The 24307-nt window shown below is 38.2% G+C and overlaps 1 protein-coding gene across 1 annotated transcript in view; it reads right to left on the bottom strand.

Annotated features, from left to right (window-relative positions):
* Positions 1 to 1667: 1667 nt before the first annotated feature.
* LOC129753742 (putative uncharacterized protein DDB_G0277255) overlaps positions 1668 to 24307 on the bottom strand; it is a 25262-nt gene continuing 2622 nt past the window's right edge. The window contains exons 2-6 of the mRNA XM_055749586.1: positions 17274 to 17383; positions 17074 to 17206; positions 16809 to 17007; positions 16487 to 16705; positions 1668 to 4712 (exon numbers count right to left, since the gene is read on the bottom strand). Of these exons, the coding sequence (XP_055605561.1) occupies positions 2349 to 4712; positions 16487 to 16705; positions 16809 to 17007; positions 17074 to 17206; positions 17274 to 17383 (3025 nt within the window). The 3' untranslated portion in view covers positions 1668 to 2348. The remainder of the gene's footprint in view (positions 4713 to 16486; positions 16706 to 16808; positions 17008 to 17073; positions 17207 to 17273; positions 17384 to 24307) is intronic.

Genomic DNA, 24307 nt, shown 5'->3' with positions numbered 1-24307 from the left:
CATTCAATAAGTAACAGATACAACGTTGAAAATAAAAATGAAGGACGCAAGTCTCTAATTTTACAGGATGCTTACAAGTTCTGGCTGGGGTTAGGATGTTAGGAGGAGAATAAGAAGAAGCTATATCTTGCAATCTTACAAAAAACAAATTTTCTAGAACAATGTGCTAAGTTGAGCAAAACGACTACAGAAGCTGGCGGCTGGCAAACTTCACACAAATAAGGTACTACGGGGCAAGTGCGAAAGTTAAGCTTTTCTCTATGACTAAAAAATTACAAAATATTTCTTCATGAAAAGTGTTCAAAAAGTAATTTATACTGCAGGAAAACAGCAGATATAACAAACTTTTAGAATCCTCATTCTTAGACTTATAAACTGTGACATGAACAGCAATATGGGAAAAATAGTCAAGAACCTTTTATACGCTGAAAAAACTAGGATCATTAGAGAATTTTTTTTCGGGGATGGTTTAATTTCATGTTTCTCAGAACATTGCGTGCTCAATCCAGACATCTAATGACAATTTAAGAAAAACGTGAGCTAAGAGGCCTCGAATAAAATTGTTCTCCAATATGCCCTCCACATTCTAAACATTGAAAGGCTTAAATATAAGAAGCATTTATGATATGTATGACTTTCAAAAAGATATTTTCGGTTTTAGAGAAACATTTCATAGATGTCCTCCTGTCCAAATAGAAACGGCGGCAGTTGAAATCACTAAACACATGTTCTTTCTGTTTTCTGGTGTGGACTTATTTTTGATCGAAACATCAACCAAAAAAAAATGTGAAGTGAGTCTTCAAGAATGGTACGAGTTAAAATCATCTTTAATTTTTTTTAAATATTGAGTCATTCTAACTTTTTGCATTATAATAAAAAAAAATCTTACTAAACCTACATATGAGCTCATCAATGTGTGCGTCAAATGCACTACGGCTGGATGCACACGCGCTAGCAGTAAAACTGCACTTTATTGATATGGCAAACAACAAAAAAGGGAAGAAAAAACTTGTAAATTACACATAGGCCTACCAGCGCACACTGCACTGGTCGATGTCAGTCTTTTTATCACTCATCTCCTCCTTGTTTTCCGTTGGATGATTTTCCTAACCAGACAGTTTGAGGAAAGTTTGATAAACAGAAAAAGCAACGTTCTACTTAGAACGAAGAGTGGCAAATCTTACAACCCAGTGGGAAATGTGCCAAACACGTGAATCTAAGGGCAGGTACTTGACACAAGCATATGGGTAAAACGCAAAAATACTTTTCTATTGCTGATAAAGAAAAAAACCGTCTTGGGGTTAGCCCCGTAACCAGAGAGGAAAATCTCCGCTCAAGTGGGGAAGGTGAGCAATTGTAGTTTACCTACTTGTTGACGGAATGGGTCAATATTTGTAAGGAAATTATATAACCAATAAGTTTTTAGGAAAGTATATAGCAAACCTATCTTGCGATAAATTAACGATTTAGATAACCATATGGGTAAATTTGTTGTATTTGTTTTCCCCCATTTTAAAAAAAATTAAAAATGCTCCTCAAGTTTATGAAAATCTTCCCGTCTTGATGGCTGAATCAAGATCTTTTATTGAAACTGTATCAATATTGAGAAATGATTTATTAAAAATTCTTAACGTTTTGAGAGTTAAGGAGAAACTTCGTTATGATTATTTCGGATTTTTGAATCGTTGTTTAGTTTTGGAAGTAAAATCTTGGGTTAGTTAGTCGTCCAAAAAATTTACAAAAACTATCAAGAATATCTTTTTCTTATTAAAAAAAAAATTCCACAACCCATCAATCGTCATTTGATTGCGACATTTTAAGGGCGGAATTAAAAATAAACCCTAAAACATGAAACACTTTCCCAAAATACTTTGCGCTTAATGTGCCATGAGGAAAGCGCATCAAAAACTGCACAAATCAAATCGTCAAACGTACGTACATACGTAGACCTCCCCTCCCTCCTTTACCATAGGCCAGCAGCCTGGCTAGTGGCGTCGAAAAATCTAGCGGTCATTGCTCAGCTCATGCAGCAGCACCCAACCCACAACACCAGCAGATGCTCTAGCCTGGTTGATTCCAATCGGGGGGCAAAGAGCCATTGACGGAATGAGGTGTGATGAGAAGGCTGCCGGCAAGCCCCGGCAAAACAGACCGCGGCACGTGGAGAATAAATTACTAATAAAAGCAACAAGTGTACTTACATTATAACTACAATGTAGTAAGACGCTACAAGACGACGGCGACGACGACGGCGAATGATGAATCAGTATATAGTTAGTTATGTGTGAGGTTTTGGAATGATTTTAGACAAGTCCTCTCGAAGAAGAAGTGATGCCTTCTGTGTGATTCTACAGATAGCGCAGAGTGTCGGATTCCATTAGGGCTTCCGTGAAGCTTTCGATGCCGTCCGAGAGGATGGACATTTCTGGTGCCGTGGCACCGTTGTTGGCGGAGGCGTTGCCTGAATGAGTTACACTGTTTGTTGGGACGCTACCGTTGTTATTGTTGTTAGATGCTGATGAGGAATTAGGGTTGTTTCCGGTCGCCGCTTGCGTTTGGTAGAAAGAGTTCAACTTCCCATTGCTACTACGTTCGACCGAGTTGCCGTTGATGAGAAAGTCACGGGAAGTTTCCGGGCTGTATAGGAACAGTTGTTCTCTGTTTCCGTTATTGAGGGAAATCGAGGGAGTGGAAGGAACCGACTTCGGTAGCTCGAAGAGTGATTTTGAATTGGAAGCGTTAAGGGTGGCGAATCCTTGAGCGTTCAAAGGATTGAAGGATATTTGGTGTGGGAGAGGTGTTGAAGGTACCGATCGTGATAGATTGTTGAAAGAGGAGATAGCGGTTTTTTGGAACATGTCATCCTGGTCCAGAATGTCTGCAATGTTTGGCTCGGTTTCTTCCAATTTGATCGATTGTTGAATGTTGTCAGAAGAGGAAGGTTCCGTCAACATGTCCAGGATATTATTGGGATCGTTGAAATCTTCACATTCCGAAGGTACAGGGGTTTGAGAGACAGAAGTGAAGTTTGAATGGTTGAACGCCTCGTAGTTGGGTATTAGAGGTACGCTGCTCGATCGGGATTCAAGAGACCCGGGTAAGTTTGGATGGGGTTGCATCTGGGAGGAAGGTCCACAAATTGGTTGAAAGGAAGGAATCATGTTGTTCGAGCAATGCAAATTGTTGGGATTCATACCGAATCTATAATTTGGCATCAGTGAAGGAGATGGTGGTGCGGAGGAAGGAAATTCGTTCTTGACGAACGAAGGTCGCTGTTGGTAGCCAGGAAGTTGACCCTGATGAGAAATGTTAACAGTTAACCCGTTGCTCGGGGGTTTATTTTTTCGATGAATGGGAGTATTTCTAGGGCTTACAAAAGGACTAGCATTCGGGGTGCTGTTCTGCTGAGTAGTTTTGTGCGATATGCCTCTAGGACTTTGCGGACCCGCTGATATTGGAACGAAATTATAATTTTTCCTTCGCCCATTGGGGCTCTGTAATGGCGCAGAACTTTGACCCGACGATCCTACTGCGTTCTTACCTACACTGTTAAAGCTACTCTCTACTTTTACCGAGCTATTTCTAACACCTGAATTGTTGGAGGCTGCTCCTTCACCTGAGGTACCTACAGAACTCCCCTGATGACGTTGTGATAGCATGGCTAATGAAGCAGCAGCTGATCCAGGCTGAAGATTCATTTGCTGCCCTATGCTGGCCCCATCGAAACTATCAAGTTGTCCACCTACCTTATCCGTTCCGCCTGCGTTCATGTTCTGCTCCAGCATACTTCTCAACTGGGATAGCTTCAACGAGTTTTCATTGTGTTCCAAGGAGTTTCCGATTCCGCTACTCGACTCAATACCTGAACTGTTCATGCTTAATGCGTTATTGGAGCCATCAGCCTGATTTTCGTCTGGGAAGTACTGCAGCAGCTCCTGATCCTGGTCTTGCGAATTTTCCTCGTCACAGTTCAGGTAACCGTCCAATGCATTTTTGTCCATGTTACAAATGCTGATGACTCGTTCGCGAGGAATGATGAAGTCGTCTCTACTGCTGGTAACTAGTTCATTCGAATCGATGAGTATCAAATTACCCATTTCATCGTACGCGGGAGCAGTATTGTTTTGTGCTTCGATCGATTGCTGCTGATGCTGTTGCAGCAGTCGGAGTCTTTTTTGGCGATTTAACTGCGCTATGGTAGCTGCCCGCTTTGCCGCTGCACTTGTAGGCCTTATCGGACCCGGGATCGTTTGAGAAGTTTGGCTTGGTGCCTGCAGCTGGCTCATTTGTTGGGCCTTCAGTTGCTGTGCTTGTCTTACTTTCTTGCAGAAAATATTGTACTCAGCAGGGCTCCGCATCTCCCGGATCGCCACTGCAGCTGCTACAGCTGCCAGGGATCCGTTGTTGGTATCACAGTTAAAATTTGTACTTTGTACTTGCAGATGCTGTTGCTGCTGCTGCTGTTTGGACAGGGCCACCGAAGGATTGTTATTATTGTCCTCGTCTGTGAACTCCGGTTGTTCGTTTTTGATCGTTTGCTGTAGAATATCACCGACGGACGGCAGATTCGGAGGGTGCTGTCCTTTCAACGGAGATGCTCTGGGTGGCATCGGTGTAGCAGGACCATCAGCTTCTGATGGGGCAACCTCCGAGTCGATGCTGGCGGAAGTAGTCTTGCGACGTTTCCGTCGACGCTTTTTCATTGCTGCGGCCTGTTGGATTGAAAAAGGATGAAGAAAGAATCGATTATTACTTGGAGATTGATGTATTTAAACTCGGTAAATAACGTTTAAAAATCCTAAAATGCTATGAATAATTGAAAATCGCATGTCGCTAAAAAGATTTAAACAGATTTTTTGCAAGCCTGGATTAGAATATCAATCCTAGAAGACTTGCCATTTCTACAACAAGAATCACGTGGTGTAGTTGAAGAACACCAATAGAGTATCACAAGAATATGACGTCTAGATCATTGATATTAAAAATTGTAAAAAAAAAGTTTATTCAATAATTTAACTGAAGTTTGATAATTCCATGATATATTTCAAATTTCTATCGGTTTATTAATTCTTTGAGATTAGTAACCAAAAACTCATAAAAAAATTTCTGAATTGTATCAACAAGATAAAACGGGGATTTTTCACCAATACGGTGAAGTGCAAAACGAAAGCAAAATTGTTGTCCCAAAACGTAACCTAGGACTACTTTATTTATCACCTCTAATAAACACAGCCCAAGAGCAAAAAAATCAACCAAGACAATAGCTGATATCAAAATATAAAAAGACACGACCACAGAGCGGAATCAAAACATATGGGTAAGAAAAAAAGGCAGGTCTGATTATCTACTGCTCTTATCTGCAACTAAAAAAAAATTAATTGGGGGTACATTTTGACCGAGCACACCAACATTAAATGCTAGCAAAAAACAAAACAGCTGAACGCGAATCGAATGATTTTCTAAAAACAAGTTCTACAAACTTTTCACTTTCAATTGGCTACTGCACTTGCTGCAATCAACAATGTGGTTCTGGTTGGTTTCACGATTTTAGTTGTATGGTACAGGTGCATGTACCTAAATTAAGAATAACTGCTCTATTGGTAGAATTCAATACTGGCTTTGGAATCGTATTTAAAAAAAATCGGAAAAATGAATAAGCGGAATCTTTCAGCAATCTACAACGAAGTTGAAAAAGAGGCGATGAAAGCTTTGCTAGCATAGCAATAAACTAGTTAATTATTGGTATGAAGCACTAGGACGTGAATCCAAGTGAAAGTCCCATGCTCAGATACAGTGTCAAACCCTCTAGGGTAGCTATCACCGTACAGACCCATTTGTCTGCTGGACAGTGGACACCCTTGGTAAGCTTCTGGAAAGGATAATATTCAACAGACTTATTATCTACAAAGAAGACGAAAGTGGACTGTTGGACAGACAGTTCGGTTTTCGGAAAGGGAGATCTACGGTGGATGCCATCCGAATGGTGACAGAGTACGCGAAGCGCGCAAATCAAAATAGGCGGACAGGTGTTCGTCACTGCGCCATTTTGACGATCGACGTTAAGAATGCCTTCAACAATGCTAGCTGTGAAGCTGTTCCCAATACTTGCAGGCTAATAGCAAGCTTTTTCGAAAATCGAGTCCTGACGTACTAAACCGAAACTGGGTTACAATCTACTGTACTAACAGCGGATGTTCCATAGGGTTCCATACTCAGACCTGTGGTTTGGAATGCCGTGTATAATAATGAGTTGTTAACGCTGAAACTACCACCAGGCGCGAAGATAGTCGGATTCGCTGACGATATCGTTGCACATCTTTTCCCGCAGCATGGCCCCAGGCAGTGACCACTAACCTCGTACGACGCGGGAGCCCACTACAAAACCGAGGAGATAGAAGACCTTGCAACGGTGTCTGCAGAAAGGTTTGGCCCCTGGATGGAGAGAGTTAAGCTTCAGATAGCTCACCATAAAACCGAAATTCTGCTCGTGACCAACAAAAGAGTTGTGCACATGGAAATTACTGTTAAAGGACACACGACATCTTCGAAACAGCAGCTGAAATACCTTGCAGTAATGGTCTACAATTGCTTCGCTGCCATGGTCCAAAGAGTAGCAAGAGACGTCTCCTTGCATACCCGGAGGAGCGGCCTGGAACTCCGCCATAGAGGTAGAGCGCAACAGGTCCAAATTACGGAGCACACAACGGCTGACAGCCATGCGAGTTTCCTGATTATACAGGACTATATCAGCAGATGCAGCTTTTGTCATCGCGGGCGTTGCCATCGTTATTGTTTGTTTATTGTTCATCAACAGATCACATATTGATCCAAATGATAGCTTAAAAGTTAAAGCCAAACTACAATTACACGGAATTTACCATTTAGCACTTAGGATTCATCTTCGGAATAATTTTCTCGAAACATCAAAATCAAAATGATCGGAAAAGCGGTTAAATGTCCTTATTGCACAAATTAGCACTGTATTAGCTCCGTAGTTGTTTTGTCGGAGAGGAACAAAGAGCTGAAGATCACGACTCCTCAAGCCTCGAGATCGTACGCTGAGTTGGAATGCTTCATTCAAACAGTGCGGGGCAGTCGTTTCTCGACGAAAGCATCGACGCGGTTCGGCGGGTCTGCAGCGTGTCGATGTCGATAAGGCGACAGCGGTTTTCGTAGCTGGGAAGTCGGAACGGGTCTTGCCAGTTCAGGTTCCAGAGAGCGAAACGCAAAAACGCCGCTGGATGGTCTCAATACGCTATTTTGGTAGTAGGGGCACCATAAAGCCGGGACAATATCAACTTGACGTATTTCTTTCAATGTTGCATTTAAAAAACCTGAACACCCCTCATTTTGAAGGTGAGTGTGTGTAGAATGTTGCCCCTATTTTGATTTTGGAATTCACTCTTCAGTTGTCAAAACGCCGTCCAAGGAAGAAGAGCAGCGTATCAAAATTTTGCTCGCGTATCGCGAAAATCCGAGCTACTCGCACGCAAAGCTGGCAAAATCGCTAAAAGTTGCCAAATCAACCGTTACAAATGTAATTAAAGTGTTTGGGGAACTTTTGTCGACAGCCAGGAAGTCTGGATCGGGGGGAAATCTAAAACCGGAAGCCGCTGAGACGACAAAGAGAGTTGCCGCTAGTTCCAAGCGAAACCCTAACCTCTCTCTCCGAGATGCCGCAAATAAACTGAGTGTATAGTCTACAACCGTGCATCGAGCCAAAAAACGAGCCGGACTATCGACTTACAAGAAGGTAGTGACTACAAATCGCGATGATAAACAAAATACGACGGCCAAAGCGGGATCCCGGAGGCTGTACACGACGATGCTGACGAAGTTTGACTGCGTGGTAATGGACGACGAAACCTACGTCAAAGCTGACTACAAGCAGCTTCCGGGACAGGAGTTTTATACGACAAAAGGAAGGGGAAAGGTAGCAGATATTTTCAAGCACATGAAACTGTCAAAGTTCGCGAAGAAATATCTGGTTTGGCAAACCATCTGTACTTGTGGCTTGGAAAGCAGCATTTTCATAGCTTCCGGGACTGTCAACCAAGAAATTTACGAGAAAGAGTGTTTGATTGCTGCCTTTCCTGAAGAAACACGTTTGTTCCGTACTGTTTTGGCCGGATTTGGCATCTTGCCATTACGGTGAAAAGGCCATGGAGTGGTACGCCGCTAACAACGTGCAGGTGGTTCCCAAGGACAAGAATCCTCCCAATACGCCAGAGCTCCACCCAATTGAAAAATACTGGGCTATTGTCAAGCGGAACCTAAAGAAGACCAAAAAACTGCTAAGGACGAGCAGCAGTTCAAGGCAAACTGGCTTTCTGCGGCGAAAAAGGTGGACAAGGTGGCTGTACAAAATCTGATGGCAGGGGTTAAGCGTAAGGCCCGGCAATTCGGATTTGGAAAAGTGGAAGCCTAACTGAATAGTTTTTCTGAATTTTCTACTAACTAAACTTGAAAAAGAAATTTAATTTGATTTTTTAAATAAACGATTTCACCGATTTACACGCGTTTTCCCTTGACCAAATTTTGACCGTATCACCCTTTATTCGAGGGACGATCGAACCAAGCTGCAGTAATAACTCTTGAGACAATAAATATCCTTAAAATCTTTTGTCAGGCATCTGGAAGCTTTATCAACGATGTAGTTTGTGTGGATCTTGAAGGTCCATCGAGAAGCAGCAGCACGTCGTTGAAGTAGATCAGGAAAATTATGGGTCCTACGTGGCTCCCTTAAGGTACTCCAGAAGAGGCTGGGAATGGAACCATTTTAGTAAGACCAGGCCTACCAATGATTGCTTCGAGCAGTATGTTGTTACAGGATGCGTTTATCTAGCAAACAGGTAGCAACGCAGCCGGTCGTCGCTATCAGAAAATAAACAAACACAAATACCACCTGGATGGCAACCATGAGTGCAAAAATCAGTATATAGATAAAAACGCAACCAATCAAAACATCTAAAATAGCGACCGAAATAGCAACGCCCGGTGGGTTTGGTCTAAAGAGCCGCAAATACCGATACGATCTTGTTTGGCTATGGCTATTTTGTGGTTTACCTTGTCGGAAGGTCCATCGAGAAGCAGCAGCACGTCGTTGAAGTAGATCAGGAAAATTATGGGTCCTACGTGGCTCCCTTAAGGTACTCCAGAAGAGGCTGGGAATGGAACCATTTTAGTAAGACGTCAACGTGAACGTCAACAGGTTTTTTGTCGTAGAGCGCTTAGGCATGAATCCATGTTGTTCGTTTGAGAAATAAGATTTGCAATACCATAAAAATGGATCTAATACAACCAGCTTAAAGAGTTTGGCAATCGTACATAGGGCAGAATTACCGCGATAATTGTTAACATTCTTCCTGTCACCTTTTTGGTAGACAGGAAACATATAATCCTCTTTCCAAATGGAAGGGAACGTGGATTCCGTGAGCGATGCTTGGAAGATTCGTTTTATAGGAGTCAGCATATGTGATATATATCGTTTTAGGAAAGTCGCTGGAATGCCATCCGGACTGGATTTCAGCTTAGTAGTCGCCCTCAAGATGGTATCGTCATCTATTACGATGTGATGAAAGGAGGTACTCTGGCGTGCGACGTTACTAGTCGTAACTGGTCCGTGGATATTGAACCAGAATCGAAAGTACTAAAAAGAAAAAAGGATGCCGACATCTTGATAGTAGTAACAACTTCAGAAATATCAAGCGAAAACAGCAGTGCCGGGTGATGAGGAACAAGCTTAACCAGAGGCGCAGCAGCTAATTCAATCGTAGCCAATTGGGATCCGTCGTTATCAAAACAGAGATCGAGCAAGCGACCATTCTCATTCTCGATGCTGTTAATTTGGCGGAGAGTTGCAGTGCTGAGTGAGTCGAGAATCAAACTGGAGGGCGTAGTAAATGAAGATCTTGCTGGATCAGCAAACAAAAAACCGCACAGGGAGGAACTCAAATTTAAGTCCGGGCAGGTTGAAACCGCCAATAATGAGAATGCCGTCCTTAGTTATGGAACACAATCGGGAAAGGGCGCGGGAAAACGACTCTGCGAAGGTTATGCTTTTGGCATTATAAAACCCCGACGAAGAGCTTTCGAGTACCTACCTAAATCAACATAGATCCACACTAATTCATGATCGTTCCATGATTCGTCGTTGATTGGAGTGGCTGAAAGACCGGATCGGATGGCCCCATCGACATAACTCTGGTGGAGGATAAGGAGTGTTACGAAGCAAGACTGGTGGGACTTAAAAGGTCTCACGTACTCAGCTACGCAGAAAAAACAATGTAAATGAATCAATTTACGTACGACTAACGCTAATTCGACAACTTTTTAAATCATTACTGGAGTTCCTCTGGGAAGTCATCTGGGACCGTTGATATTCTTTTTGTTTATCAACGATTAAAACGTCATTATGTTTCCAAATATAGTGTCATGTCGTTCACAGGTGTATGTCGACCATCGAACTTCTAGTACGAAATATTATCGACTTGTTTAAGCCGTTCATCTGTCGTCAAGGACGTTCGATTAATGTTGGACAACAAGCTCACCTTCTTGCAACATATTTCCACAACAACAGCCGAAGGCTTTGCGGTCCTTAGCCGTCCTTACGGACTACTATTGTAGTCTTAAAGAACTTTACTGTGCTCTTGCGCAGTGCAAATTTAGGCACCCAACCAGGTTTTACAGGAAAAAGGATCGAAAGAGAACAACGATACTTTCTCAGATACGCTCTGAGCCAGTTACCATGGTGCAAGGTGGTTAGACCAAGTGGCACGTGATCTAGCGAATGTGAGATACCGTCAAACGGGGCATCATGCAACAGCGGGGTTGAATTTTTTTTTTGTTTCGATTATAGTCGTTTTACCATCATTATGGCATTCGCGACTTTATCAACGTTACAGTTGGCGGATCGTTATTGAAAAACTTATCCGGTACAACTGTGTTCGATGTTTACTCTTGGGCTCGAACTCGCGGACATCTGCTCAGGAGACAACAGACTTGCCAACTGAGCTATATCACAAGCCCAGGGTTGAATGCAACATTTATATAACACCACACAGATTCAATTTTTAATCTAATGTAATGAGATAAAGTTATCTTTTAATGATTACAAAATGATGATGACATAGTTTCTTGAATAATAAGATAGTTTTTTTTTTTAAGTTTTTGATTTTCATATAAAATTTAAAAAATCGAACAATGAATGTACAATTTTTAACATTTTTCGATGCCGTAAAAAACTTTACCCAGTATGACGGATTGGCTTGATAATATCACTTACAAACTTTATACTGGTTTCTTCATCCTATACCAACATTGATCATGTGGAAATATTTTTCGAGCAATCACTCAATTTTTTTAAACAAATATTTTTATAATTCAGTTACCCGTCTGGGGTAAAATGCAACAAAATGCAAATCGGAACTAAATCTCATAAATCGCGTTTCCATATGCTGGGATATGATTGTTTTGCATTATGCGTTAGTTAACATGAAAATTTCATCCATTCCAAGATTTATTTTCATGATTTGAGCTAATAGAATATTTTGTAGTATTTTTTACCCCTAAAAGTATGCAGAAGATTAACACTTTTTTCTTAAAAACATTTTTGTCAGAAAAAATTAAAAATTTAATTCGAACAAAACCAAAATTTACTGCAATTGGTGTTTTTTGCGTTATGACATCACAAATGTATCAAAAACTATGAATTTTCAATCGTTTTCATTTGATTTTTCATAAATTACAGAGTTTGTTGCAACTTACCCCTTTTTCTTAGTAGGGTGAAAATCGCATGTTTTTGTAAATTTAAAAATAACTGGTGAAATCAATAATTTTTCTGACTACGTCAGTTTGGTGACCCATCTACCTTAAAACTTTTTATGAACAAGAGGTATGATTATCTGTAAGCATTAAGATTTTAGAAGCCATTGAAGTTGAAAATTGTTGCATGTTGCCCCAGTTGACGGTAATCGAGAAATTGGAGAACGAATGTTATGGACCGAGTGAATAGGAGGAATATTGTTCATCAGACTGTGTTGTGAGACGGAAAACCATATAAATAAAATAATGTTCTAGGATTCTATAATGATGCCAGCAGTTTGACATGCAGAGGACATTCGCTAAAGCCAAATGAAGCTTAAAAACAAGAAAGTGACTTCAATACTAATGTTATGAATTCGTACCAGAAACATGAGGTATCAAAGAAAGAAAGAACATAAGCCGTGTTTACCATGATTTTTTCTAAAAAGATACAACAGCTCACCGGCAGGAATTGAACCCGCAATCTCCGCTTCAGTACAACGACGCGTAAGCCAATTTCACCACGGTGCCGGTGAGCTATTGTTACTTTTTCGAAAAATTCATGATATTTACGGCTTATGTTATTTCTTTCTTTAATACCTCATGTTTTTCTAATACTTTCCATCACCTTCAAAAATAAGAAAATGACTAATTTTACCAAAAAATCATCATTTTCGAAGTCTTAGAAAACATAGTTTCATGAAGTTTTTCTTTCTGAAAAAAAATTATAAAAAAAAATTTAGCCTTAAATGTCACATGGATAGCATATTAATTGATCTTTTGAAAGAAAAAACATAACCAAGGTTGGTTAACGATTATAAAAAAAAAAACTTCCCTAAAAATATTTTGTTTGATGAATCAAATATTTTCCATGAATATGGTTTTTCGTAAAACATTAGTTGATGTTAATCACAAAATACAACTTTTATGAATTTTTCAGCGATAAAAATTTAGGTTTTAGAGGGTTAATATCTTTAAGACTGTGTTTAAATTTGCAGACACTAGTTTATATTTTGGTAAGTGTTAAAATGTTTAATCATCTGCTAAGATTAATTAATAAAAAAAAACATACTAAAATGCTTCAATTTCTTTAGGGGAAAGGCGGGTAAGACGGACACCCATAAGGAAGAATCGTAATAGAAAATCAGATATCGTTTTTTTCATCGCAGTTTTCGTACAGATGGACAGGTTTAATGCTATTGCATTAAATATTGGAGTTAGTAAATTTCCTTCATCAGACTGTTTTATAGCTATTTAAAAAATGCTTGCAAATTATACTTTTCAAAAATGGTCGGGTAAAACGGACACTGCTTAGAAAAGGTACATTTTGCCGCAAAAATTGCTGTAAAAGTAGATAAATTTTTTTTGCGAGTTCAGTATATGAAAACGATTTAAACCAAAATGGAATCAACTGGTCCGAGTCTAAAAACGAAACAGCGAGGTTTCGGAATTCCGTATTCTATACGCGCTTTCTTCACCGGAGACATTGTTTTTACAATTTTTATGAGATGGTGAGTGCTTTTCGACCGACAATTGCTCTTGTCAAGGTCTTTTGAAAGCATATGGAGGATCAAACCGATGAAAAATTTAAAATACCTGGACCCTTTACCCGACCTTGAGGTTTCCGTCTTACCAGCCTTAGCAACATTTTGCGAGTTATGATCTTTTTTATGAGGAGAAAAAATTACATCAAATAATGGATCCTCAAAGTTTTTGTTTGTTTTGTTAACTTTCATGAGAACTTTCTTGCTATAAATAAACAAAGGATCTTGAAAGTGTTGATATACTTAGGCGAACATATTCCCATCATTATCAGATTTGTACCAAACATTGTAATTTTCAAAATAATGAAATTTTCTGTTTTACCCACTGTTTCCGTCTTACCCGACTTTCCCCTATATTTCAATTTAAACGTGTTCCAAATATCCTGTTTTTGGCTTCTAAAGTGTTTTTTTTTTTGTGATGGTCCCATGAGGCTCATTTGGGTCCTCCCTCAACCCCATAGGCATCTTTTGAAGTGAGAGGGACAATTTATCCTTTGGAAATTTGTTTATACATATCTTTGTCATTTTCTGTACTACTTGGTCGTCTTATCAACTCCCGCGTGTGTCCATCACTGTACAGATTCTTTGTCTGATAACGTACAGTGAGCGAAATAAGAATAGCACCACTATGTGTTTTGCTTGTTAAAATATGAATGTTTGAAAATCACCAAAATTTTCTTTTATAAATTGTTTTGAATTGTTTAACGGATAAATCAAGCATAAGTTTACTTTTTTTGGACGTTGCAATTGGCGTTGAGGACCAAAACTATGGAAAAAGGGTGCGAAATAAGAATAGAACCACTTGTGTTTTTTCAACAAAAACAAGATTATTTCAAAAAAATTACTGTGTAAGAGTGAATAATAATGCTTCTACGAATTATTTGAATAGTTTACTGCACTTTAAGGAGTTTTCTAGAATTACAAAGATTTTAGAAGGTTTTAAAATGGTGTTTTAAGAGATGCTCTTCTAGAACTAAGGAATTTGATATTTGAGCTGTAATTCTTTACCAAAGTACTTACTTTTTTCATTAAAATGACGTAAAATGATGAATCAAACATTTTCGGTTTATTTTAAATCAGAAAAAACGGGTTGGTATTCATAAACTTAGATTTTTTTTCAATAAACATCACTTTTTCCAGTTTCAAGTCATAGATGGCAGCACTATCTTGCCGTTAATACAAAATTAAGTCTCAATATTGATTTTTCAGGTTTATTTAGGCCCATATTCATCATTTCGATGTAGTTTTCAAACACAGTTTTGTTGGAGTTCACGCTGCAGAAATCTTTTCCGGATTAGCAAAAAAAACACCAGCACAAGTGTTCAGTCCGACGAGTCGACTGAAGAACGCGAGAGCGACGATGAATGACCGCGAGAGAACCGAACGAAATGAGCAACACGGCTGCTCTCGCTAGAAATTTCTAGGAGGTTCCATCTGGCGCAAGCACGTGATTGTGTGCTTCCCGCTAGCCTATTTAAGGGCGCTTTCTTCGATGCGCCTGAAGTCAGTTTTCATTTAACCACCAACCGAGAAACATCTAAGAGAAAATTAAATAGTCAAGAGAGAATAAAAAGAAAGATGAAGTGCTAAAAAGTGTGTTTTCTGTGCTCGCTCCGGCATCTGCTCGTCCTGAATTCAGCCGCTGCAATTAATCGGCTCTTATCAGAGCCCTTCCGAAAGAGTTTGGATCTCGGTCAACTAGGCGACCGAGATCCCCCCGAGCCTTGGTCTCCAGGCAGCGTTCTGATAACCTGCCTCCACTGGTGGGACAACCATGCGTGGTTGTCCCTTGAGGTCCAATCCCACGAGGGGGGCGGACAAATGTGCCACACCAGTGGTTGTTTAGCCAAGGTTCCTATCCGCATATACAGTCCACACGCAACAACAAGAATATAACACTGCCGAAATTCCTGCACATCTCAACTTCCGATTCAATTTCAAATCATACCAATAATACTGCTAGTTATCTGGTTCATCAAGCTCCATCGGAAAGTACCAAATTATTCTGATTATCGGTGAATTCTTATTTTATGATATTGTGATCTTAGAATTTCCAATGCGGTCACACGGTACCAAGTACTTATTTCTCGACCAAAATCATCCAACACACCTGAATTAATCCCAGATATTCGAAAATGGGCATCAATTCGGTTTAATTGCAAGATAGTGCTGCCATCTATGACTTGAAACTAGAGAAATAGCGTTTGACTATTTAAAAACATTAGTATTTTTGAATTTGAAGCCTGTTTTTTTATTCAAATTCAGCATCAAATCTATGTTTCGTCAATTTGCATCATACTTATGAATGATAATGAAGAAATAAAGCGATTTGATAAAGTATTATAGCTCAAGTATCAAATTCCTAAACGCTAAAGGAGCAGCTCTTGAAACACCCTTTTAAAACCTTTGAAAATCTTTGAAATTCTAGAAAACTCCTTAAAATACAGTAAACTATTCAAATAATTCGTAGAAGCATTATTATTCACTCTTACACAGTAAATTTTTTGAAATAATCTTGTTTTTGTTGAAAAAACACAAGTGGTTCTATTCTTATTTCGCACCCTTTTTCCATAGTTTTGGTCCTCAACGCCAATTGCAACGTCCAAAAAAAATGAACTTATGCTTGATTTATCCGTTAAACAATTCAAAACAATTTATAGAAGAAAATTTTGGTGATTTTCAAACATTCATATTTTAACAAGCAAAACACATAGTGGTGCTATTCTTATTTCGCTCACTGTATCAGATTGCCATCAAATTATAAAGATCCCATTTAGGATTCTTGCTTATGTTAAAAGGTTCTCTTCACATATAATATTGCCATTCTTTTGAAGCTGTTCATATTCGAATTATCATACCATCACTGTGTTGCTTCAGTGATGGTATGATAAGCTTGCCAGATATTCCGCGTTTACCCTATAGTTTTTTCGTGCAGTCACACCAACTTGACTGAAGTATCAAGAAGTTTACAGATTTTCAGCTGTAGAAAATGCACGTTAACTGAGATCAAGAAACCAATAAAAAAATACCAGCCCCATTTTGTAGGAACTACACCAATCAACTGGTTTTGTTTTGAATTTCGTTTTAAAGAATACCTATTAAAATTAAGATTTCAGGAAAAACATGACCAAAACACTTACCGTCAACTTCTTGCGCTCCTTGTTTTCTCGCTGCAGCAACTTTTTCTGCAACAACTGCCGGCTAGCGATACTGGCCGGGGAGTTAAGATTGTTTCGGGTGATGAAGCCGGCCAGCTCATTGATGCTCCCGAAAGCACTCGGCAGCATAGCTTCGGCCCAAAACTTGATCACCTTCCAGGCTTCCTCATCCGTGGGCATCTGCTCTTCCTGTTCCGGTTTCTGCGGAAGAAATTTAAAGACAGCGATAGAGCGTTCGATTAATTTTGACCCAAAGATAAAAGCTTCTTGAAACATTCTCGAAAAAATTGTTTTTAGATCTTACATCTCCACTATCGCCGGTGCTGAGATCAGGCAGCTTCGGGGCTGCCAGTTTGGTGGCTTTACGCATGGCGGCATAGCAATAGCGGGAATGGCCCCGGGTACCGAGACGCCGCGGCCTTATACCGGGAAATACTTGCTTCATAACCTTACCGAAGTCGGCCGTAGACAGCGGTTTGATGTCGATTCTCTCGCAGTAGGAACTGTAGAAACATATAAAAAAGCAATATTGGCAACACTGCCCTCCTAAAGCCAACAATCAAACTTACGTATAGTCATCGTACACTTCCTGTTTTGGGATGGACACGTTAGGGTCGTGTTCTAGATGGGACCGAACCCAATTGATGGTGTGGTTAATCTCGGAACGTGTTCCCAGTGGGTTTTGAGACTGCCGCAGGGGATCTTTTTATAAGGAGGAAATATCTCTTAAACCAAAAATTCTAATCGAATAATTTTTTTGTCAAATTACCTGTCTCTGGATAACCACCGGGCATACGCAGGTACAAAAGTAAACGTTCAGGGGGCCGCAAAATGGAAACTTTTTCCAAAATATCCACTATCTGTTTCTTGGAGTTTTCGCTGGAAGAAAAAATCGAGAGATGGAAAGGATATAAGTCACTTTCTAAAAGCAGCGATAAATATTTTTTTTTAATTATTTGATTTTTTTCAAAATTCGAATTCAATAAATGAATATTCTCTTTTACAGATTTTTTGCTATTTTCAACCAAACGTTTAGTCACCTTCCCAGTGGTAAACAGTCAAAAAATCAAACCTGCTCTAAACGATAATTCTTCACAGGCTGACCGATAACAGGGCAGCGAACGCGAAAAAAAAGGTGTTATCATCATCTGTGCGAGACGTCCAGCTCGGTGAAAACAGCTGACTAGAAGAACCAGAGAGAGAAGCCAGCAGGCAGGACCAGAAAATAATATCAAGGTCGCCCAAAGAAAACATTGCTTCCGACCGATTCGGTCCAATCGATTGAACGCCGCCACATATTTTGTTGAATCGATTTCAAAACGAAATCAAAAATCGGCGACAACAATATTTAGTTTGAGAATGGGTATTATTTATGTTTCGAATTATCGGTAGGGTAGTAATGGTTATGAATTTCAATTCTAAAAAAGTTTTAAAACGAAATTGAGATAAATATCATTTAAATGATTGAAATATTGAAATAACATTTGGAATCAACCAACAAACCAGAAATAAGTTTTTATGTAAGGAGGTTTTATCCCATCATCAAACTTTTCCACTATCTCAAGTAAAGTAACACTTTTTGTCCATTAAGATCCGGTATTAAGAAAGGTCCATTAAGAAAGGTAAAAAGGCTCTACACAAGGTTTTGTAGAACAGAATAAATCTTCTAGGGAAAGGTCGCCCCTATTTTTTTCAATTAATTCAGAAAAAGCATGTTCGGACTTCAAATCAAAAGAGACTTATCTTGTGTGTTTTTTTTGGAGAAATCGAATAAAGGGTGTTTGAGCCACCCCATGCATCTGAAAATGGAGTTATGGCTGTTTTACCCTCGATTCCCCTATCTCTTCAAATAGTTAAGCCATTATCCCGATACGTGCGGTAGCTCAAACAGCCTTCATTCGATACATCGGGAAAAAAAAATCAAACTACATGGGACTCATTTCGTTCAAAATTTTCAAATCCAGACTTACTGTTTTCATAATTAACTGAATAATATAGGGGAATCTAGGGTAGAACCAGTCATAACTCCATTTTACTAAGCGCAGGGCTGGTAGCGGTTTGACGATGAAAAAGTAGTGACTTTAGTGACCAAAATTTGAAAAAAAAAGTGACCAAATAGTGACTTTGAGGACCGAAAAAAGTGACCAAATTGTGACAATGTAGAACGAAAAAAGTAAATTTGAAGTACAACAAATGTGACCAAATAGATTTTGAAGCAATTAAAATAATCAGCCAAAGATAATTCTGTAGTTATCAAGTTTAATAAAGATGATTTTTGATCTGCAAAGTGTTAAATGTTCATTGGATTACAAATTAATTCCTTTTTATATCATGAAAAACGAATTTAAGTCCACCGTCTTCGGTTCTTCTTCGGCTTTTTGGCGAAGAAGCCAGAAATAAAACGCGCATTTTTCTTCTCTACGGTATCTTGAACTTGGTCAGCAGCTCGTTTTTGTGAAGACTGCTATTTCCTAACAGTCGAAACTCCCTCTAACATCGCTTGAGCTAGCTCGACTTATGCCATATTACGGGTTCCGATGGCCTTTTTTAGTCGTGTGTTTGCTTCCAAAAACACTCTAAAGAATATGAAAATATCAAAGTTATTCTATGTGGGTACAATTTGTAAACTTAACAGACTTATTGGCAGTCCGTCTCTTCTCGTCCTCATCCTTTCGAAGGACTTTAAGCTCTTTCTCCTTCTTTTCTATTGATGACTTCAAATCATCAGAGCATCAAGGAATTTAAAGTTCTTTCGCACATTGATGACCTATCATCTGTGAGTATTCTTCCAGAGGTAGAGAATCCTCGCTCGACATCTGCATTACCGTGCGATACGGCCAATGCTGCTGTGACAATTTTCATTACCAAAGGATATTTCATTTCCTCGCCTGATGTCTTCATGATGAAGAATTGGTTCTAGTAACTTTCTATTCTGAGATTTTCACTGCCATTCGCATCAGCTTCACATCTCAGTAGATTCCATTCGTCTATCAATAGATCCGTTTTAATATTTAGCGAAAGAGATTTAGCTATATGCTGTATATCATTTGTGCTACGACTCGATTTTCGATTCGATGGGGCAAGACAGCGACAATGCTTTATAAAGGCATTTCGAATCCCTGATTTGGTCAGGACATGCTTGCAGGAAGCAATGTAATGTTTTCTAGCCTTGTTCAAGAAATTAAGTCTTTGGACGTCCTTTACTTTGTCCAGCTCCGCTGATATTTCGTTTCCAACAACGATGTTTTCATGTGAAAGAAGGTTCTCAACGTTATCAAAAATATCCTGTGGTAGTATCTTATCAGTGGTAGTATCGCATCGGCAGGCCAAACATCCTCTTTGCGCACTCTGGTTACTATAGTACGGACTAACCTCTCGAGTTCTGAATACATTAGGTGAATGAGTGGATCTTCTCTCTGGAAGAAACCTATATAAAACATCCATATATTAGGACCGACCCTAACATAGGGGAATTAAATGCGGATTTTCCAATCAATTTTCGCCTCATGTCAATATTACCACGCGCAATTCAAATTACTCTTTCATTGGTTTATTTTCGGTGAAAAGTGAGAAAAAGTGACCAAGTCACTAAAAAGTGACTCGCTACCAGCCTTGTAAGCGTGCGATAGCTCAAACAGTTTTCATTTGATTCCTCGGAAAAAATCACACAAGATAGGTTTCATTTGGTATAAATTTTCCAGTTCGGAAAAGCTACTTCATATTGAATTGCAACATGTTGGGAAAGAAGGTGAAATAGCTATAACTCCAGTTTCCGAAGCGCGCGGTGGTTCAAATAGCCACACAAGATAAGTCTCATTTAATTTAACATTTTCATGTTTATCTGAAATAATCTAAAAAAAGTAGGGGAGCTGAGGGTAAAAACAGCCTTAGCTCACGTTTCCGATGCTTGCGGTCGCTCAAATAGCCTTAATTTGATTCTTCAGAAAAAATACATAAAATAAGTCTCATTTGGTTTAAAATTTGCAAGTCCAAATATGCTTTTCTGCAATATATACAAAATTCAGAAGAATTATGATTCAAACAGCAACAACTCCCATTTTTTGGTGCGTGCGGTGGCTAAACATCCTTTATTCGATTCCTCAGAAAAAAATCCTTCTAGATAGGTCTGATTTTTCCAAAATTCCAAGTCCGACAAGTTATTTTTAAACTATATTAAACATGTTGGAAATTGAGGGTAAAACGGCCATAAATCCAGTTTCCGATACGTGGGGTGGCTAAATTAGCCTTCACTCGATACCTTGAAAAAAAATCAAACAAGATTGGTCTCATTTGATCCAAAGTTTTAAGTTCGAAAATGATTTTTCTCAACTAAATTTTAAATGAAAGGGAATTGGGGGTAAAACAGCCTTAACTCCATTATCCGATGCGTGCGATGGTTAAAATGACCTTAATTCGAATCTTCGAAGAAAAACCACACGATAGATCTGATTTGGTTTCAAATTTTCAAGTTTGAACTTCTTTTTTTCATAATTAATTGAAAAATATAGGGGTCTCGAGGGTAAAATCAGTCAAAAGTTGATTTTCGAGGCGCGTGGTAGCTTAAACAGTCTTCATTAGATTTCCGAAAAAATCACACAAGATAGGTCCATTTTTCTAAATTGTTCATTCCATAAAAGTGTTTGTCTTGATTTTTTACAAAATATATTGGAATTAGAAGTTAAACAGTCTGAAACTATGTTATGTCCAATCTTTTTTCCGAACATTTTCACTACAGGAAAGTATATTTTCATAGATTTGGTTCATGTAGGAAAACATTGAATTTCTTTGCGGTTTATACATGGGAAAAAATCCCCATTTCGCAATGGGGGAATTTGAATGTGAAAAACAAATCATTAATAGGCTCAAGAGTACGTAATGGATTCCCGGGTAGACTTTTAAGGGAAAATTATAACTAGATTTGCTATCATGCCTTGGAAGTAAAAGTCGGTATCATTTTTCCCGAATAAAGGTGGTACAAAGCCAAAATTTGGATCTCATTTTTCTGTACGGATACCGATATCTTGATAATCCCAAGTGTAGGTATCACTGAAACCATAATGATGCCTTATTTAACCAACGTTTAACCAACGAGAACATAATGATGCCAGTTTAAAGTATAATTTATTGCCAAAATTTGGCATAGGGTGATTTGCCAATCGTTGCACAGCTAGCACATGATTTTGGTGTTTATGCTGTATTTTAGTAATTTCTACTAAATTCACTCGATTTTTTTTTGTCGATGCACTCATACAGGATTGGTCAACAAGATCCAAAAGTTCAAGTGTTTGAAAAAAGTGACATAAAAATTCAAAAAATGATTTAAAATAGCTTGTCTGTGCCCAATAGTTGCACAGGCAAATTTTGTGTCGTGCATAATGTTGTCCGAATTTTTCCAATGGTTGCACATTTTAAAAATCAGTCACCATGAGGTCGTATAGGCTGATATTTGTTACGGAAGCTTATTATGAGAACCTCTAGTTTAAATGCAATCTAACTTTTAGACGGCCACTTATGAGTAAAACTGTCGTAAGATACACACTTACCAGCAGAAAATATCACAAAAGCCTCATTTCATCAGAAAACATTCCGAATTACATGATTCAGTATTATTTTTGAGGAAAAGTTGAAAAACAGCTGAAATATTGACAATTTAAGTCATGCTGTGCAACAATGGGTTAGGGGACAACGATTGGCAAATCACCCTAGTTGTGCTTTCAAAAATTTAATCAAAAAGATGCCTAAACGAGGTATTAACAAGCTTTCCTGAATGGCCATCGCTGTGATATCTTCCTTTATTCGAGCAAAATTAAACTAAATTCAACATTCACGGCATGATAGAAAAATTAAGTATTATTTTGCCATAAAAGTCTGCTCGGGATATGATTGAAAATTGGATAAGGGTTAAATATCCATTCTTGAGTGTCCATATGACACCATTGGAAGTTTGACGCTTGTAACTTTGTTCGGGTAAGTTTTTGGAGTGTCAATTTGACACTCTCCGCTTAAAATCGCCATATCTCTCTTGTTTCTTAACCGGTTTTTACAAAGTTTATAGTTTTGGAAACTTCTTAATGCAACTCAAATATATTTCTCAGACAATATTCAGATACAACCCTTCAGTTTTCAGTTATTCAAAGTTTAAGAAAAAAAAAATCGAAAAAACATGCTTCGGAAAAAAGACTGTAGATCAGCTCAGAATGCTCAAAAAAAATTTCACTTAGTGTACAAAAGAACTGAGTTTTTTTTAAGATCATGACTAAAAAAAATGTAAACAAGTGGTGTAAAAATCGTACTTTTCAATCAATGAACCGTCAAAACTGTTTCAGTCACAGTACATAAATTTGGATTGGATTGTTGACGTAATTTGACACATTTTTGCATCTTTAGATTTTCAAAACACAGAATTTTTGACGAATTTTCAGAAGTAAATGTTTTTCAAACTTTTTTTTTAAATTTGCAATTTCTCAGCTTTTTAAACATTTAAATTACACTTTGTATTGGATTTTGAGTATGTTAACGCAATATTTCCGCAATAAAATATGTTCACTAGAAAGGCAAGTAAAGTAATTACATTAGCGCAGATACTTTACAAAAATATGGTAACTTAAATGTTTTGTCTGAATATTGTCTGAGAAACATATTAGAGTTGCATTACAAGATTTCTAAAACAATAAATTTCATACAAATTGATTGAGAAACAAGAGAGATAGAGCGATTTTAAGCAAAGAGTGTCAAATTGACACTCAAGGTCTGATTAGGGAGTTTTCAATGTCTTGGCTTTCAGGGTGCGTCCTTGAAAACAATAATGATGCAAAAATAAAAATTTCATGAAAATGGATGAATATATGGTGTTTTCGTAAGTTGATCTTTTTTTTTAATAACTTTTTTAAAAGATTCTTACAAGATAAAAATTTATTGGTTTCCCGTTATTACAATTAGAAGTAAGGAATCAGATTAGCTGATATAATAATAAATCAAAATTTTTGAAGATAAGCTTTTTTCCAACTCGCCAGATTCCTTGATAAAGGTAAAAAAACATGCCGAAGCGTCGAATGTAGTAAATAAACATCGTTTTATGGTTTTTTGGGACTGAAATCGCCAAGAAACTTTTTCAACATAGCCGGATCAGTCAATATGAAATTTAAATATGTTTTACTTTTCAGTTTTTCATTAGACACTTTTTAAAATATATTTTTTTATATTTAACTCCCTTTCTGCAATTCATGGGAGCTTTTCATCAACATGCCCTCTATCTAGCCTAAAATTTCAACACCTATCAAGCTTTCTCCTATTGGCGCACTAATGATTGTCTATCCACCTTTCTTTCAAATTTCTATAAAATAAATTCTCTCTAGTTTTCGTTCCGCCGCACATGCCAATATAATTATAATCATAAAAAATTACGGCGATTAAAATCATATAACGAATGAGATTTTATGGTTTTCCCTGTGTCAAAATGCGCAAATCAATATGTTTATCAGGTTTTTTACCAAAAATGAAGATATTTTTATGCAAGTAGAACGTAAAAGTGTGAGAGGACTTTTTTAATTTTAATCTTGAAACTCAAAGGTTATTCAGAATATGGTAATGATAATACGGTAAGAAAATATTTCTAGATATCCTAACCGAAAATGGTTACCTATTTCAGTATTTCACACCATCTTTGCTTATTATAAGGGAAAAAGCTTTATTTTTATTATTTGCATGAGATAAATTAAAGGGTGATACGGTAAAAATTTGGTCAATTTCAACTTGACGTATTTCTTTCAATTTTACATTTAAAAAACCTGAACACCCCTCATT

The sequence above is a fragment of the Uranotaenia lowii genome, chromosome 3 (assembly GCF_029784155.1).
Source record: "Uranotaenia lowii strain MFRU-FL chromosome 3, ASM2978415v1, whole genome shotgun sequence".
NCBI classification, from domain to species: domain Eukaryota; kingdom Metazoa; phylum Arthropoda; class Insecta; order Diptera; family Culicidae; genus Uranotaenia; species Uranotaenia lowii.
The sequence above is the reverse complement of the archived record's forward strand: the minus strand, read 5'-3'. Positions and strand labels throughout refer to the sequence as shown.